Genomic DNA, 20132 nt, shown 5'->3' with positions numbered 1-20132 from the left:
CAGAGAGAGCAAGCTGGGTTCAGCACTTGGCTGCTAACAGAGGTCAGAGATCCAACCCTGTGGAAATAAGCTTCCAAAAAGGTTACAGCCTTGGAAAGCCTATGTGGCAGCTCTATTCTGTCCCATAGAGTCGCATGTGAATCAAAATCAACTCTTCAGCAACAAGTTTGGGTTTTTTTGTTTATGTGTGTATGAAAGTATGTATTATGCAAATATGCATATGCGTATGTATAATGTTTCTTATTATCTCAGTAAATTTTATTTATTTTACAACCAGTTTACAATGTTCTTCCATTTTGTAAGTTTTCTTGCTTGTTGTAGATTGAGTCCTGCCTCAAATCCTGCTTCATTAACATTATAGAGGTAGGATTTACAATACATAGGAAAACCACATCAGATGACAAAATGGTGGGCAATCCCACAATACTGGGAATCATGACCTAGCCACGTTGACCCGCACTGTAGGGGGACACAATTCAATTCATAACAAAACCCTTTGCCCTTATTTTTTATTGGGTTGTTTGTATATTTGTGGTTAATTTGCATAAGTTGTTTTCTTTGTTTTTAAATTTTGCATGTTAGACCCTTATTAGACATGGTTCCTGATGACTTTCTCCCAATCTGTACATTGTCTCTTCACTTTCTTGGTATCTCAACATCTTTTTTATGCACCTTATGGCTCAACTAGTAGGTAGCTTGTGCTGCAGGAATGAGGTTCTGGAGAAATAAAAAAGCAGTCTAGAAACAGGTGCTGGACATTGAGGGAGAAGTAATTTATTTGCTATTACCAAGGAAATCAAACTTCCTAAAAAGCCAGCCCCTTTTTCTTGATCATATTTGAAAATGTGGATAACAAACGCATGAAGAATTAGCTTTGCCCCCCATCCCCAGTGCTTCTCAGGCTCTGCTGTACATTTGATTCATCTGAAGAGTGTTTAACAATCCCCATGCCCAAGCCTCACACAAGACACATTAAATTTATATTTCTGGGCTAAGCACCCGTGTAAATTAAAGTTCACTGGGTGACTCATATGAGACAAATCAGTCCACAAAAAGTGCTTCTTATAATATGTACGTGAATCAATTGAGGATATTGTTATTTTGATGCAGTAGAGCTGGATTGCTCCTGAAAGTCTGTATTTCTAGCAAATTCTAGGTCCAAGAATAAAACTGTGTATAGAAACTCTCTTTACTCTCAAGTTAATCAAATCTAATAACTAAACATTTATAAGGACCTTTGATGTTTAGATTACATGTAAATAAAAATACCTACATAAAATGTCATATTTGTGACCATTTGATTAACATTGAAGAAAAATTTACAATACAACTTTACAGTAAATGTTAATAACCAAAAAGATCAATAGAATATTCTCAATAATGCTTTCCACTTAAATATTCCCATGGACTCAAAACTTCATTCTCAATACAGGGCACTGCTGGGGCTTAAAAGCCTGTGAGCAGCCATCTAGGATAGTCCACTGGTTTCACCCCTTCGGGAGCATGGAAGAATGAAGAAAACTAAAGACACAAGGGTAAGATTAGTCCAAAGGACTAATGGACCATATCTACCATGGCCTCCATCAGACCGAGTCCAGTACAACTAGATGGTGCCCAGCTACCACTACTGACTGCTCTGACAGGGATCACAATACAGTGTCCTGGACACAGCTGGAGAAAAATATAGAACAAAATTCTAACTCAGAAAGAAAGACAAGACTTGTTGGCCTGACAGAGGCTGGAGAAACCCTGAGAGTATGGTCCCCGGACACCCTTTCAGCTCAGTAATGAGGCCACTCCTGAGGTTCACCCTTCAGTCAAAGATTGAACAGGCCCATGGAACAAAACAAGACTAAAGGGGCACACCAGCCCTGAGGCAGGGACTGGAAGGTAGGAGGAAACAGGAAAGCTGGTAATAGGGAACCCAGGGTTGAGAAGGCAGAGTGTTGACATGTCGTAGGATTGTTGACCAATGCCATACAACAATGTGTGTACTGTTTGATGAGAAACTACTTTGTCCTGTAAACCTGCATCTAAAGTTCAATTAAAAAAAAAAATACAGGGCACTGCTTAAAAGAGACATATCCCACTGATGGGTTTTTTACAGTCTTTCCAAAATCTAATCACTTCCAAACCAAATACAGATTAATTGCATAGCTTCCAGTGACATTATGCTTGAATATTTACTCCCATATTGACTTAGTTTCTTATAAAGTAATTAATTACAAAAACTTCTATAGGCCTGTTTGATAAGGTCCATTTTATAAACAACTTAAATTTACAAAATTAAAATACGCGGTCTAGGCGTGTCTGTCTTCCAGCATTATCTGAGTTTCCACCATTGAACTCACACCACATCCGAGGATGTGATTCAACAAATACAGCCTGCTCCCTGCATCTCTCCGCTCTGTGATCAGTTAGTCACAACCAATTCATGTGAGGCTGGAGGCTGAGTTTCCCTACCATGGAAGTCTCACTTTCAGTCACTCTCCTTAAAATGAGGCCAGAAGCCTCACTGGGATATGGGAACTGTGTCTCTCACACTTCTCAAGAACATGAGGGCTCTGAATAGGAGGCGTCAGGGTTGTAATCTTTCACCATACTTATTCAATTGCCTCATATGCATGTGAAAGCCAGACAATGAATAAGGAAGACCAAAGAAGAATTGATGCCTTAGAATTATGGTGTTGGCAAAGAATATTGAAGATAACGTGGACTGCCAGAACAGACAAGTCTGTCTTGGAAGAAGTACAACCAGAATGTTCCTTAGAAACAAGGATGACCAGACTGTGTCTTACATGCTTTGGACATGTTGTCAGGAGGGATCAGTCCCTGGAGAAGGACATCATGCTTGGTAAAGCACAGGGTCAGCAGAAAAGATGGATTGATACAGTGGCTGCAACAATAACAATGCTCAAGCATAATAATGATTGTGAGCATGGTGCAGAACTGGGCAGTATTTTGTTCTGCCTTTTTTTTTTTTTTTAGTACATAGGGTCATGTTACTTCAAAACAAGGGTTTGAGCCACCTGCTGCAGAAGCCAATACTGAGACAGGGGTGAGATAAGCAGCAAGAGGGCTTTATTGTGCACCGGTATCAAGAGACAGAGGGAAATGGGCTCCTCCAAAATCTGTCTACCTGCTAGAGGCTGACTGGAGGGTTTTATAGGGTTTGGGTTTGAAGAATATCAGTTCCCCTGTGAAGTGGGCATAATGGCCACACTCCAGACTTGTTGACCTTCTCCGGGTATTCTTAGAGATACTCTGACACCATCCTGGTTTCAGTCACCAGATAGGCTCTTTGTTCAGGCATCTCGCTCCCAGATCTTATCTTTTGTTGTTCTACCTACCAAAGAGGAATGTAGGTTAATTTTAAACTTTATAGAATCATGGAAAAATGAGAGGGGAAAAAGAAGGAAACCACAAAATCACTGGGGTATGTAAAAGTTAACTATGCAGACATGCAGAAACAATACCACAATACCCAAGATGTTAGGCCTATACAATCTCTTCCTCATGCTGTCCCTTTCAGTTGCTATGAGTCAGAAACAACTCAACAGCACCTAACAACAACCAGGTCAGAATGTCATCTAAAGGCTTTCCTACATAGCTGACATTTATATGGTTTTTCTCTCTTGTGAGTAATTTCATATTGTTTAAGGTTAGAGCATTGCCTAAAGGCTTTCCAACTTTGATGACATTTATATTGCTTCTGGTCAGTGTGAATTAGCATATGTCAATTAAATGATGAATGAAAACTGAAAGCATTTCCACATTCATTGCAAATATAGGGTTTCTCTCCTATCTGAGTTAAACCTGTTGAGTTGGAGGGGACCAAGCCTAAGGCTGAATTGGTAGGGCAGAGCCCATTTGTGAGTAACACTGCCTGGGATAGTGTGGGTGGGTATGTGGGAGTGCTGTTTGGCTGAAGAGTTAGAGATGGAGACCTGAGTCAGAGGTAGAGATCAAGAGAAAGTGTTGGTAGGTAAGTGGAGATTCCTAAGACAAGTTGTCCTTGAATGGGCTTCTGGAAGGAAGGGTCCAGCCAAAGAATCTGGAGTTGACAGGGTTCCTTTCTGTGCTCAAGCTCTCCCTGACCAGGATGAGGCCCTGGGATCCCAGGCTTTCTTCCCACCCTTTCAAAATCGGAATGGAGACCCTGAATACATTGCAAAGGGACCTTCAACATATGTCCCTCACCTCCATCTGTACTTCACCTTGGAGACCATCGAGGTAGATACCCCATAATCCTGACCACAATGGAACTATCAGCCACATACTTTCCACATTCCACCTTCCAAATGGGTCCCCATCACCTCTCTTATCTCTGATCTGTTCTCAGGTGGGTAGAATCAGGACATAACCAAAAAAAGTCACCGACACAGGAGCAGCTGAGTGACAAAGACTTGCCCACAATCATTATGTCAGGTTGAAGGGAGGTGCAGAACCTAGCAAGCTGGCTCTGTGCCCCGCCATCACTGATGTGGTCTGGCTTTCTGATCTTCGATGCCAGCCAAAAGCTGTCCTGTCCTTCAACACATCAGGACCTGATACTCTGCTGGCAATGTCTAGTAAAATCAGGAACCCAAAGCAGCTAGTAGCAAAAGAAGGAGTCCAGTGGAAGAAGGGAGGTAAAGTGGGAATTCAGGAGCCCAGACATTCATGTGAGACCAAGGTGGTAGAGCAGTATGTAGGTGGGCACAGTGCCAGGTCCTGACTATCATGATCATAGAGTCCAGGCTTCTCCCCAGACATGTAACACTGGGCACAAGAGTACTGACAATCTGCTCTCCTCAGACCTTCAGGGAAACAAGATCTCAAGACATCTGACCCTTTATTAAGTAGCATAGGGTCAAGGGGGCTGCATGGGGAGCAAAACTTTACCCCCTTCTTATATTAGTACAGAACAAGATGGGAAAAGTCAGTGCTAATAAACGCACCAGGTTTCTCCCACTCTGTTGTCACTGCAGAACTCTGTGAAGTTCAACCTCCACACCCATCCAGCAGCAATGAATTTGAACAAGGCAGTGCAGAACAGGTCCAGTTGGAAGTCATGTCACAATCTGTTTTCTTCTATGTGTCGGGGAGGGTTTCTGGGCATCTGAGCATCCACCCCCACATAACATTAACAAAGTGGGGTAAGATGGAGCCAGGAAACATGGTTTCTTCTGCTTTCCCTCCCCTGGTGCCAGGGTGGGGCAGTGCGGAGGTAAGTACTGACCTACCCTGCTGTAATGAGGTAGTGTGAGCCAGCCTTCCACTTCACCCCTCCCTGGGGGTGGGGTAACCAAGTGGGAAAATGATCTTGCACTCACACTTGGAGGCAACAAGATGGTATGATTCTGTGCCCCATTTTCACCAGCAATCTACCAGAACTCTTTATCAGGTCAGGATTCAATATACATCCGAAACCTGCTCACTTTTCCCATCTGCGCTGGACCATTAATCCTCACCTTGACTTTTGCTTGTTCTTTGACTTCTTCAGAAGCATCATGAGCAGTCCTCTCCATTCACTGTTCTCATTCTATACTGTCCAATTCCTAGGACATAAATTCTTTCTTGTTTAAATACTTGGGAACAAAATCAGTGTTCTGCAAGGAATGTTTTTCCTCATCATACAAAGAGTTTAATCACACACATGAACATTAAAATAATAAAAGAGAAATAGCCCATTATTTCTCAGCATACTGTTTTATGTTTTGTAAGACATACACCAATGTAATAGATTTTCCAATAACTATTAGCATCTATATGTCTGCAAGTACTGATCTACTGAAATGGTTTACTTCATTTTTGCTATTTGTTGCCAAATACTAATTCATAATTTCCAAAATCATTTTAACATTCTGTATCTTTATGGTATGTCTTTAAAATAATTAGGCATTGGGCAGAGGTCTGAATTCTTGTCTTAACTGCATGCTAAAAATTCTTTGTTGAGTATTTCCCCAGTATGAGTTTTCTGATGTGAACTCCAGGTGAAGGCTTTCCCATTTTGACTTTACAGTCAGTGTCTCATGAATGTCATATTGCTGACTTAGGAATGAGTGATCGCTGTAGACTTTCATTCGTTTATTGCACTGACAGTGTTTTGTATATGTGGGAATCCTCTCATATCCCAAAAGTATTGCTCCATGAGTAATGGCATTTCCAAGTTTATTTCATGCAATTTCTTCTGCAGCATGAATTATGTGGTGCTCCCCAAGCAGCCTACTACTCCTAGCAAAGCCTTCCCTGTCTGTTTTACTTTTTCAGGGTTTATTCCTACTCTGAGTTTTCTTGTGTATTTCATTGCAGGAGCTCCAGCTGAAGGTTCTTCCACAGTTATTACAGACATACGGTTTATCTCCATGTGAATTTTCTGGTAGCTTAAAATGGGAAATTTCTGGTGAAGGCTCTACCTCATGTGTTACAAAAATAGGGTATTTTCAATCACATCATATGCATGTGAAAGCTGGACAATGAATAAGGAAGACCGAAGAAGAGTTGACACCTTCGAATTGTGGTGTTGGTGAAGAATATTGAATATACCATGGAACCCTGTCAACTCCAGATTCTTTGGCTGGACCCTTCCTTCCAGAAGCCCATTCAAGGACAACTTGTCTTAGGAATCTCCACTTACCTACCAACCCTTTCTCTTGATCTCTACCTCTGCCAAAAGAACGAACAAATCTGTCTTAGAAGAAGTACAACCAGAATGCTCCTTAGAAGCAAGGATGGCAAGACTGCGTCTTACATACTTTGGACATGTTGTCAGGAGGGATCACTCCCTGGAGAAGGACATCATGCTTGGCAGCGTACAGGGCCAGCGGAAAAGAGGAAGACCCTCAACGAGGTGGATTGACACAGTGGCTGCAACAATGAGCTCAAGCATAACAACGATTGTAAGGATGGCGCAGGACCAGGCAGCGTTTCGTTCTGTTGTACATAGGGTCACTATGAGACGGAACCAACTCGATGGCACCTAACAACAACAACAATTCCCAAAACCATTTTAACATTCTGTATCTTTATGGTATGTATTTCTAATAATTAGGCATTTCACAGAGGTCTGAATTCTTTTTTTTTTTTACATGCTAAAAATTCTTTGTTCATAAGTTTTCTGGTGTGAACTTCAGGTGAAGGCTTTTCCACTTTGACTTCAGAGTTAGTATCTCATCTATGTGGTATCTTTAATGCTGACTTAGGAATGAGTGATCACTGATGGCTTTCATTCATTCATTGCACTGAGAGTGTTTTGCTTCAAGAGTAATGGGATTTCCACGTTTATTTCGTGGACTTTTTCTGCAGCATGAATTATCTGTGCTCCCCAAGCAGCTTGCTACTCCTAGCAAAGCTTTTCCTGCCTTCTTTTGCTTTTTCAGGGTTTATTCCTACTCTGAGTTTTCTTGTGTATTCCAATGCTGGAACTCCAGATGAAGGTTCTTCCACAGTTATTACAGAAGTAGGTTTATCTCCATGTGAATTCTCTGGTAGCTTAGGATGGGAGATTTCTGGTGAAGGCTCTGCCTCATGTATTACAGAAATAGGATATCCAGATCTTGTGAGTTTCTGTGTGTATAAAGCTGAGAGCTGATGGCATACATATTGAATCTCCCTTGTGTGAGTTCTCTTGTGTATATAATTTTGGGAGCTGTGTCTGAAGACTTCTCCACATTCATTGTATTTATAGGTTTCTCTCCAGTGTGACTACTCACATGTTCTTGAAGGCTACCACTTTTACTGAATGCTTTCCTACATGGCTGACATTTATATGGTTTCTCTCTGATACAAATGAATTCATGGGTTGTTGAAGGTTTGAGTAATCACTATAAGCCCTTCCACAGTGATGACAAACATAAGGTTTCTCTCCTGTGTGAGTTCTTTCATGTTGTGTAAGATGAAAACTTTGAATAAATGCTCTCCCATGTGGCTGTCATTTATGATTTCTCTCCAGTGTGAATGTGCTCACATTGTTGAACATTTGAATAGTCACTGAAGGTTCTTCCACAGTGATTACAGACATAGCGTTTCTCTACCGTGTGAGTTCTTTCATGTAATCTAAGGTCAGAATATCATCTAAAGGCTTTCCTACATGGCTGACCTTTATAAGGTTTTTCTCCCATGTGAGTAATTTCATGTTATCTAAGGTTAGAGCATTGTCTAGAGGCTTTCCCACATTGATGACATTTATATTGCTTGTATTAGCATGAATTAGCATATGTCAACTAAATGATGAATGAAAACTGAAGGCTTTTCTACATTCATTGCAAATATAGGGTACGTCTCCAATGTGAGTCAACACACCCGTTGAGTCAAAGCTGAACTCTGAGTGAAATGTTCCCCATAATCATTGCATCGAAGGGCTCCTCTTCAGTGTGAAATATCTGCTACTGAGAAAGAGATGAGAGGCTGTTAAAGGTTTGCCCACATTCACTCACTCATTCATTCATTTACTCAGCTTTCTACATATGGATTCTGAGCTGCTCCCTCCGTGATAATCTCCAGTTAAATTGTTTCCCTATCAGTTACGTTTACATGGAGTATTGCTTTCCTGCATTCTCAGGATTTGTTTTTTTTTTTTTTTACTTTGCAGACTTTCACTACATAGCTTTCTGATTATATATTGTCTTCTTATGTTTCAAACACTATATAAAAGAGCTATGTTAAAGCAACTGTCCTTTTTTAGAAACTCAGGTTACAATTCAATTTCAGGCCGATTCTATTCCCAAATTCAAAATATTAAAAACTTTCTGCTGGGACAACTCTTATACACAACTCTATATTAACTCAGGTGATTGTCTTCAATGCCTAATTATCCCATTCCCAGGTATCTAAAGTGGTGGAACAGAGTTCATCCCACCCCACTGATGGCATTCCAATAATGTGTAATTAGATGGATCCACTCTACAGGTTTCTTTTGCACATATCATTTTGTACTTTTTAAATTCAGCCTCATGCCTTAAAAACAACTGTAAAAAGAAGAAACTGTTAGAGTAGCATTAAAGGAAAAAAAGAATGCAAAACACATGTAAGTATTTTTATATAAAACTCTTAACAGAGAAATTATGTGAAATTGAGAAATATGCCAGCAATTAGAAAGCCATTATATGACATAGAAAATTACAAAATTTTGAAATAGTAAAACAAAAGGAAAAGAAAATGAAGAATGGATGAAGGGCAGATAAAGAGAGGAAAAATTATCAAAATAGAGAGACCAAGACAAAGCATATCCTTGGAAAGTTTAACTCCAGTAATAACAAAATGATTCCTTTATCTGAAGCCAAGGAAGTCACGGCTACATGAATAGAGATTTGTATGTTCTAAGAATTACGACACTGTCTAAAAGACATTGCCACAGTGCCCTCAACTTGGTGTCAGAAAAGAACATTCACTGACAAAAATCAGCTTTTGACATTATGACATTCCTACTCCCTCACTGACCAGGCTTCTCCTCATACTGATTAAATCAGTCTAAATCAGTCTTGGAGTAAATGCAGCCCAAAAGCTCTTTAGAAGTGAGGATGAGGAGAATTCATCTCACTTACTTGAAACACGTCATCAGGAGAGACCAATCACTAGACAAGAACATCATGCTTGGTAGAGAGGATCAGCAGAAAAAAAAAAAAAAAAAAAGACCCTCAATGAGATGGATTAACCCAATGCATACAACTTGGGCTCAAACACACCCAGAATTGTGAGGATGGCAAAACACGGGGCAACATTTTGTTCTGTTATACATAAGGTGCTGTGGCCATGTATATCTATTTTCTAGCTCCCTTATTACAGCTCTCTGTCTGCTAAGTCTAGGAGTTTCTTATCACAGGGGCACTGGGTCCAAAGGACGTGCTCCACTCCTGGTTGTTCTTCTTGGTGGTAGTGAGGTTGCCTCTTCTGGCTCTGAAATTGGCTCTTTTTAAGCCTAGGGGATAACAAGACCAACCAATTCCCTTTTCAGGGTTCCATATACCTTATTTCCATGGTCGCACTCCCACAAGTGTTCCTTACACCATATTTGCATTATGAGCAGACTGTCTAATCACCTTGGTAGGCCAAAATACCTTGTTTGCTTATCCAAACCCAAGTCATTGTGTGGTTGTTACAAGACCAAGCATTGCTAAATGGGCTGTATTAAGTAATTCATTGCATTGCACCCATCATGCGGGGTATTTCCCTGCTGGTAGCACTAGCAGGAACCAGCATAGGCAGTACTGTCCTTGCTCAAAAACAGCAGATTATCTCTGCCAATCAGTATCTTTCTGCCACACTGACCGTACATTTTCCACAACTGGATAAGACTGTTTCCCTAATGCCACAGCAACTTGAGCCTCTAGCCCAAATGGTGTTAGATGATTGTCTAGCTTTAAATATCTACTAGCCAAAGAAGGGGCCACCTGCATCTCCCAGAAGCATCTAGTTGTATGTACATTAATAATTATAAGTCCAGTCCAAACTAACTTATGAAAAAAGGCCCATGATGTTAAAGTCCTCCACAATATCACACAGCTTTCCAAACAAATTCCTATTTTCCCTGAAGTATCTGACTTGTTCTCTTGGTTGGATCCCTCCACCAGGGAACAATGGTAAGGACCAGATTTCAAACTATAATGTGCATTTTCATAATAGGGTTCATTATACTGGCTTTAGGTAGTGGCTCACTTTCCTGGCTACAGCAACCAGAAGAGTGGAGTGGCTTATGCAGGACAAAATTCTCCAAATCTAAAACATGGCTGTAGAGGTAATAGGCTGGAGAAAGGGAGTGAGAAGTCCATTTCTAGCCTCAGGCTGCCTGGAGGCTGAGCTGGGAAGGCTGAGGCCCAGCCAGGAGCATGAGTCACACTTGGGTATGTCGGCAGAGGTTCAGGAGGGCAGGGGGAGGGGCATCTCTCACCCTGAGGTGGAACTTCCTGCCTCAGACCCTCCCCTGGCGAGGCCTAGTTTCTCTACATTTTCTCATAAATCACATGCATAGTGGCCCCACAAAGATCTACACTCAGCCCCCTGACCAATCAGGATTTGAACACAGGCCCTGCCCAGTGCTTGGTTCCTAGAAGGCTGCTCTGGGTTACCAACTCCTTCTAAGCGAATTGGGGCCTGGGTGGGCACCAAAAGTATCAGGTAGGGTCTGTACATCGGTGAGGTTACTGTAGTCCAGGTCTGAGGACAAGAACTGTGTCTCAGCAACAGGTTCCCTCCACAGTCAGTTCCTCCTCCTACAGAATGGTCAGTATGGCTAACCCATAGCCCTTCCCTGTTCCAGGCCACACTGTGTACAGAGAACTCTGGGAGCAGCTGGCAGTGCCCATGGTCATGATCACGTCTCTCTTGGGGTCTGTGGGCTGATGACCTCCCTGTAAACTGCTGATTCTTCCCTGCACTCCCTGCAGGCAACACTCTCCTGGATTTGAGTATGGCCAACCCAGACTCTGTCAAGTCTGACCTGTGAGAGGCCTCCCAGCACCCCTCATCATACCTAAACTGGCCATTTCATTTCCTCTTGCACTGACTTGTTCTGGCATGCCCTGTGCCTCTTTTGAATTCAGTCCCTCTGTGAGCCTCAGCTTTCCCCATCCTGGGCAGGGAGGAACCAGCCTATGTCTCGCCGCAGACAAGCATGGTCCCTAAGGCCAAGAACAAAGACAGACCTTGGGATCAAGGAAACAAAGACTTAGTCTACCGCATACTTCAAGCTGGGTCAAAGGCAGTCTTCAAAAGCAATTTAGTTTATGTGAAAAGTTTCATAAACAGTGAACACTAAGCAATGCTGTTAAAGAAAAACAGAACACAAAACAGTGTTGTTAAAGTAAAACAACACGTGACCAAATTTGCTTTTAGAGTCTCTCTTTTTCAATTAGATGAAAATGCTTAAAGTTAACTTTAAAGTAGAATTTCCCCATTAAAAAGTAATAATTCTAATTATAAATATTGGGAAAAGAAAAAAGAAGACAAAAATGACCATGATTCACACACCCGTGTGCATTGCAGCATTATTCACAAGAGCAAAAAGATGGAAACAACCTAGATGCCCATCAACAGAAGAATGGGTAAACAAACTATGGTACATGCACACAATGGAATTCTATGTATCGATAAAGAACAATGATGAATCTGTGAAACATCTCACAACGTGGATGAATCTGAAGGGCATTATGCTGAGCGAAATAAGTCAATCACAAAAGGGCAAATACTGTATGAGAACATTATTATAAAAACACAGGAAAATGTTTCCACATAGAAAGAAACAATTTTTGATGATTATGAGGGAGGGGCGGGATTGGGAGAGGTGGGGAGGGAAAAACGCTAATTAGAAAATAGATAATGGTAACTTTGGTGAAGGGTAAGACAGTACACAATACTGGGGAAGTCAGAACAACTTGATCAGGGCAAATTCATAGAAGCTTCACAGACAAACCCAAACATCCTGAGGTACTGGGCTGAGGGCTGGGGAACCTGGTCTCAGGGGACATCTATCTCAATTGGCATAACATAATCAATAAAGAAATTGTTCTACATCCAACTGTGGTGAGTAGCATCTAGGATCTTAAAAGCCTGCCAGGGGCCACCTAAGATACATCGAAAGGTCCAATCCCAGCTGAAGCAAAGGAGAATGAAGAAGATCAAAGACGCAAGGGAAAGATTAGTACAAAGGACTAACCAACCACAACTACCATAACCTCTACCAGACTGAGCCCAGAACAACTTGATGGTGCCTGGTTACCACCACTGACTGCTCCAGCAAGGATCACAATAAAGGGTCCCAGGCAGGGCAGCAGAAATATGTAGAACAAAATACAAATTCTTAGAAAAAGGAAAAAAAAACAAGCTTGCTGGTCCGACAGAGACTGGAGAAACCCCAAGACTATGGCCTCTGGATACTCTTTTAACTCAAAACTGAAGTCACTTCTGAGGTTCACCCTTCAACCAGATTAGATAGGTCTAAAGCACCAACAATAACACACTTATAGAATGCCCTTTGTAGTTCAGTTCATGCATAGGAGACTAATGGGCACATCAGCCCAAAAGCAAAGACGAGAAGGCAGGAAGGAACAGGAAAACTGAATGAATGGAAACAGGGAAACTGGGGTGGAAAAAGATTGGCAACCAATGTCACAAAACGATTTGTGTATTAGCTGTTTAATAAGAAAATAATTTGCTCTGTAAATTTTCACTTAAAGCACACACACACAAAAAGCGAAGGCATGATTTAGAAATTTATTATTCACAGCCACTACTGTTAGTACTTTAATGTCTACTTTTACAGATTTACATCTTAATAAAATATGAATATACTGAAAAAAAAGTTCATACTTCAGTAATGTGGAAATAACCCCTGTTCATATATTTGTGTTCCTTTCTGTGTGTGTTTGTGTCTAAATTTACTTATTTAAACCACTGTATATAGGCAAAAAAAAAAAATTTTTTTTTTTTTTTATATAGGCTATCAATATGTCTTTTTTTTTGCAAAATCATCTTTGGTTTAATTTATTATTTCCTTTTATTTTTTATTTATTGTAATTTCGTGTTCTATTACTTCATTAAGTTTAATGAATTATTATATTTTTTAAATTTTGTTATAAATTATTGCACTTAATTAAATTTTATTTAACTAAATTTTATTTAAAATTTTACCATCTTTAATTTTATATTTTTTATTTTATTTTGCTTTATTACATTTAATTTAATTTTCATAGGATGTAACTTAATTTTTTGGTATATAATTTTATTACATATTTTGGTGTCTGTATTTGTTTTTTTTTTAAATTTGAACGGGCTTCTGGAAGGAAAGGTCCAGCCAAAGGAACAGGAGCTGAAGGGATTCCTCTCTGCACTCAGGCTCTCTCTGGCCAGAATCAGGCCTGGGGTTCCTTGGCTTTCTTCCCAGCCTTTCAGGATCGGCAGTAGAGACCCTGGACACATTACAAAGTGACATCAAACACATGTCCCTTGTTTCTATCTGTACTACACCCTAGAAATCACCTAGATAGACACTCTCATAATCCCTAACCACACTGGACCTACCAGCCGCAGCCTCCCAATTGAGTCACCACCCCCGTCCCACCTCTGATCTGTCCCCAGATGGATACAATCAAGACATATCCCACAACAGACAGAAAGACAGGAGCAGTTGAGTGAAAACCCTTGTCCACCATCCTAAGGCCAGGTTGAAGGAGATGTAGCACAAGCCAGCTGTGTTCCCCCACCCCACTGTCATTTAATCTGGGTTTCTGATCTGCACTGCTTTCACTCAGAGTGTGCTAAATTCAAGAGGCCTTGGTGAGAGGTGGCTCCTGAGTTCAGAATCAAAGTAATAGTGCTATTTAGAATTGCTGTGTGGTCTCTCAGGCCCAGACTGCTCCAATACTTGCCAGTGCCCCTTTCTAAGCTCAACATGGTATCCAGGGGTTTCCATGGTGAGATAAATATGCCTAGGCTGTGCTTGCCTGAACACAGCAGTCAGTTCTTAGTCCCCTTCACGTCACATTATGTGACCCAGGAAGAAGTCTTCAGGTTCCCAGGTGTATTCAACTGGTAGCTGGAGGAACAGAGCCCACCTGGAAGCCCATCCCAGCCAAGGAGGTGGCCTGTCCTACAGCACCTGAAGGCCCTGCTGACAACATCTGGAAAAAACAGGAATCCGAAGCAGTGACAAGAAGAAGAGGAAATGCAATGGAAGGAGGGAGGTGAAGTATGGAAGGAGGGACTTTGACATTCAAGTGGGATCAAGGTGGTAGAGCAATAATGTGAGCTGGGATGGTGCCATGAGGAAATGAGCCTCAGGCAACCAAGACCATAATAGGTTCCATGCTTCTTCCCAGACATGTGACATGAGGCACACTAGTACTAACAAGCTGCCCTCCTCAGACCTGCAGGGCAAAATTTCTTAAGGCATCTGACCCTGCTAAATCTCCTAGGGTCTCCCCAGCAGGCACTAGGCCACAGGAGGATGTGGCCTGGAGTTAGTGCAGGAGGACAAGCCAAGGAAGAGCTGGATGGCCGAGGCAACTTGAGAAGTGCTAGGCTGGATAGGGTGGATGTGTGAGCATATGGCAGGGCAGAAAAGATGCAAAGAAGGAGACCTGAATCTGAGGCAGACACTCAGGAGATGGCACTTGTGGGTAAACGGGGATTCCTAAAACAAGTTGGCTTTGAATGGGCTTCTGGAAGGAAAAGTCTAGAGAACAGGAGCCGAAGGGGCTCCTTTCTGCACTCAGGGGCTCTCTGGCCAGGATCAGATCTTCCGGTCCTGGGTTTTACTCCCTAACCCTTAATATTAGTGGTGGTGATCCTGGACACATCACAAAGGGACCTAAAACTCACCCCCCACCCACACATCTGGACTCCACCCCTGGAGACCATCTAGATAGGTGCCCTCCTAGATCCTGCCTTTTTGCAACCTATTCAACCACAGCCCTTCCTCAGCCCCTCTGTGCACCAACCCCCCCATCCTGTCTCTTACGTGTCTCCTGATGGGTAGAATCAGATGTCCCACACAGGACAGAGATGGGGCAGTTGAGTGACAATGGCTTGCCCACCATCCTAACCACAGGTGGAAAGGAGGTGTCTTAGTTATCTAGTGCTGTTATAACAGAAATACTACAAGTAGATAGCTTTAAAAAGCAAAAAATTATTCTCTCAGTCTAAAAAAAGTCTAGGAGGCTAGAATTCCTAATTCGGGGTCCCATCTCCAGGGAAAGGCTTTCTCTCTCTGTTGGCTGTGGTAGAAGTTCCTTGTCATCAATCATCCCCTGGTTTGGGAACTTAATGCAAGGACCCAGGCCCAAAGGATGTGCTCAAGCCTGGCTCTCCTCACTTGGTGGAATGAGGTCCCTCTCCTCTCTGCTTGCTCCTCTCTTTTATTTCTGAAAAGACATTGACTCAATACACAACCTAATCCTGTAGATTGTGTCCTGCCTTATTGTGTCCTGCCTTATTTGCATAAATGCCTGTAATGCTGCCTCATTAACATCACTACATAGGATAATTATATCAGATTACAAAATGGAGGGCAACCACACAATACACCTACTTTGCGGGACACAACTCAATCCATGACAGGAGGTGAGGAGCCTAGTGGCCTGGTGTGGTGCTTCCACCCTATTGAAGTAATACCAGTTTCTAATCTACATGGGCTTTTCCAAGGGTGTGCTGAATTTGAGAGGCCTACTTTTTTTTTACCTGACAGGTGGCTCCTGAGTTCAGAATCCAAGCAGTAGACCTAGTTGGAATCACTGGGAGGCCTCTCAGGTGGCCCTTCCCTGTCACTTTCCAGCACCACTTTTCAAGTCCTACCCATGGTTTCCAGCAGGGTTCTCCATAGAGATGGTACAACAAGCTTAGGCAGTGCCATCCTGGTGACAGCGATCAGTTTTTAGTCACCCTCACCCCCCAGGTCAAGTTACACAGGAGGATGTCTTCTGGTTCCCAGGTGTAATCACCTGGGACCTGGAGGAGCCTTGGAAGCCTGTCCCAGACAAGGCATGGCCTGTCCCTATGCACACCAGAACCTGAGCCTCTGCTGGCAATATGTAGGAAAATCAGGAACCTGCAGCAGTGACTAGCAGAAGAAGGAATCGAATTGAGCAGAGAGGTAAAGCGTGGTACGAGAGGCCCAGACATTCATGAAGGACCAAGGTGGTAGAGCAAGATGTGGGTGGGGTTGGCGCCAGGTCCTAGCCACCAAGGTTGTAGGTCCAGGCATCTTCCCAGACATGTGACACTGGGCACAAGAGTACTGACAATCTGCCCTCCTCAGACCTTCAAGGATACAAGTTCTGAAGGCATCTGATGCTACACAGTCTACTCGGATCTCATAGCTCTGGGGCACAGTAGGATATGGACAGGAGCCGTGTGCGTGATGAGGAGTCAAAGGGCAGATAGACTCAGGCTGAGTCGGATGGGTGAAACCCTTGAAAGGGAGCAGCAGGATAAGGTAGATGGGTGTGTGTACTGCCAGGCTGAAAAAATGAGAAGATGGAAACCTGAGTCTGAATCTAAGACACAGGGGCCAGGCTGAAAAAATGAGAAGATGGAAACCTGAGTCTGAATCTAAGACACAGGGGAGGGCACTGGTAAGTAAATTGGAATTCTAAATCGAGTTGGCTTGAGCTGTTTCCTGAAGTAAGGGTCCAACCTAAAGAACAGGAGCTGAAGGGCCTCCTCTCCTAGCTCAGGCTCTCTAGCCGGGATCAGGCCATGGAGACATGGCCTTTCCTCCCGACCCCCACAATCCAAGGTGGAGACCCTGGACACGTCACAAAAGGACCTCCAACCCGCATCCTCTGCCCCCATTCTGAATGCACCCCTGGAGACCATCTGGAAAGGCATCGGTCTAGTTCCTGCCCTTTTGGGGTTTATTCAGCCACAGCCCTTCCCAGTTCTACCTCTAGACGTCGCTCCCGCCCCCAAATAGCCACTGTTACCTTTCTCCTAGTAGGTAGAATCTGGTGATGTCCCACGCAGGACAGAAAGACAGGAGCAGTTGAGTGAGAATGGTTCACCCATCTTAATGTCAGGTGGAAGGGTGGTGGGGAGTTTAGCAAGCTGGCAGCAGACCCCCGTCTCGCTGTTGTAATCTGGGTTTCTTTCTGCATTGCTTTAGCACGGAGTGTGCTGAATTCGAAAGACCTATGTAAGAGGTGGCAATTGAGTTCAGAAGCCAAGCAACAGTGCTGTCCAGAATCGCTGGCTGGGCTTTCAGGCCCCTCCTACCCTGTGACTTGCCACGCCCCTTTGAAGATTCTGCCCTGGTTTCCAGAAGAGGTCTTCATTGTGACGGTAAACAAGCCAAGCAGAGAGGTCTTAACCACCCTCATCTCCACAGGTCAGGTGGTACAGGAGGATGGCCTCAGGTGCCCAGTTGTAATCAAGCGGGACTTGGAGGAACTCAGCCTATCTGCGAGCACGACCAGGCCAGGAGGCCGCCCATCTTCCAGCACACGGAAACCTCGGGCTCTGCTGGCAACGTGTGAGAACGTTAGGAAACAGCAACTGGCAAAGTGGGAATCCAATGGAAGGAGAAAGGAAAAAAGCAGATACAGGCCAGGACATTCACGTTGGACCAAGGCAGTAGAGGAGGTATGCAAGTGGAAAAGCTGCCAGGAGCCAGACAAGAAGCTAGGCTTCTTCCAGACATTGACGATGGGCACCGGAGAACTGACAAGTTGCCCTCTTCATTGTAGACAGAATACCTTTAACAATGATGAATAGGATGGGTCCTTTCTCCAATATTCAAATATTTTCACATCTGAGAATTCTTTTTTTTTCCTTGAGGGGTGTCTTAGTTATCTAGAACCTCTGTAACAGGAATACTGCAAGTGGATGGCTTTAACAGATTTATACTCTCACAGTCTGGGAGGCTAGAAGTCCAGATTTGGGGCTCCAGCTCCTAGGGAAGGCTTTCACTGTCAGTTCCGGGGGAAGGTCCTTGTCCTCGATCTTCCCCTGGTCTGGAAGCTCCTCGAGATCCAAAGGACAAGCTCCACTCCCAACTCTTCCCTCTTGGCAGCATGAGGCCCCTCTCCTCTTTGCTCAATTCTCTTTTACATCTCCAAAGAGATGACTGAAGGTACAGTCTAATCCTGTGGATTGAGCCCTGCCTTATTAACATAATAGCCTCTAATCCTGCCTCCTTAACATCACAGAGGCTAGGATTTACAACATATAGGATGACCATCAGATCACAAAATTATGGACAACCATACAATCCTGGGAATCATTACCTAGCCAAGTTGATACACATTTTGGGGGAGCACAATTCAATCCATAACAAGGGATAACATCCGAAGATTTATTGAGTTGATAACCTCCATATTACACTAAGCTGACACTACAGAAAATCAGAAGGAAAACCTTTATAAATCGATCCAAAAGTTCAGGATATATTTATGGAACGGAAGTATACGCATAAAGTCCAAAGAATACAACGAAAATAATATATGAAATTATTTTTCCTTATTAGCTTCTTAATTTATGTTCATGATTCATGAAATATACCATATTTTTCTGCTATAAATTTGTACAATGTGTATATCTAACAGAAAAGTGTTAACGTTCTATAAGTGTTTCTGTAGGCAAAGGTTAATTGCCTTCCTCAGGAGAAACTGGAGGACTTGCAGTGCCCGGATTCTTTACAGGGCAGATACTCAGGAAGCCTTGGGTGTCATCACTAACTGGATTTTCAGGAGCAAAAAATGGGCGTAGTGGCTCCACAGTAGGTATTTTGGTGAATGTAAAGATATGGGATCCATTGCTGATGTCAAAAAAGGAAAAGTTTCCCATATCCATATCCAGGAAAATTCCCACGCGGTGTAACCCGGGGTTCACACAGAGGTCAGTCAAAGGCACAGTGCTGGCCGCAAACATCTCTCCACCTCTCACACCCACAGTCCAGAAGCCACCTTCTGAAGACAGTTTAATATCCACTTGCCGATTAACTGATTCCTTGCAAACGCCCAGATCCCATTCTGGGCTTGTTCCCACATCCACCTCCCAGTAGTGGCGGCCAGAGGTGAACTGAGGGGAGCCAAGAACACACATGGATTTGAATCTCTCAGCACGATCTTCCCGAATCTGTTTGAAATACCCGCATCGAACACTCCTACGGTCCTCAGAAATAATGAGGTTACTGTTGGCTGTGTCAACATCTAAGGTCATATCCACTTGGAATTTCAGCATCCTTGGGTCCACACGTAGGATAGCTCTCAGCTGGGGCTCCAGTTCCTTGATATTGGAAATCAGCTGATGCAGCTGGAAATTCTGTCTGACGTCATTCTTCTGGGTCACCACAGGGCAAAAGGGACACAATAAACCCTCCCCACCAGGCTCCGTCTGCAGTAAATTGAAGCAATGAAAGCAGCAGACAAAGCCACATTTCAGGTACGTGGGTTTTTCAAGATAACCCTGGCATGTAAGGCATATGCTTGCTTTTTTAAATTGTTCAGCCATGGCCGCTTTCCCTCTTCCAGCAGGGTCTTCTCTGGCCTCTGGTGTCTTCCACTAGCAGTCAGTTCTGGAGGGAAGTCCACGAACAAGGAGCTTTTATTAAGGCAGTCCCTCTTCCCACCTACTGACATCCTGCCTCTCTTTAATACAATCAGATTTTTATTAAATTCTGACATAAAAGGATTTTTCCTGATGAAATACAGAAGTTACCACAA

At 43.1% G+C, this 20132-nt stretch overlaps 1 protein-coding gene across 1 annotated transcript; it reads right to left on the bottom strand.

Annotated features, from left to right (window-relative positions):
• Nucleotides 1–19053: 19053 nt before the first annotated feature.
• LOC126064571 (ret finger protein-like 4A-like protein 1) lies at nt 19054–19920 on the bottom strand. The gene has a single exon (XM_049863779.1). It carries the CDS (start codon nt 19918–19920, stop codon nt 19054–19056), a length of 867 nt encoding a protein of 288 aa, XP_049719736.1.
• Between the last annotated feature and the right edge of the window lie 212 nt (nt 19921–20132).

The sequence above is a fragment of the Elephas maximus genome, chromosome 21 (assembly GCF_024166365.1).
Source record: "Elephas maximus indicus isolate mEleMax1 chromosome 21, mEleMax1 primary haplotype, whole genome shotgun sequence".
NCBI lineage: Eukaryota > Metazoa > Chordata > Mammalia > Proboscidea > Elephantidae > Elephas > Elephas maximus.
This window is presented reverse-complemented; position numbering and strand designations above follow the sequence as displayed.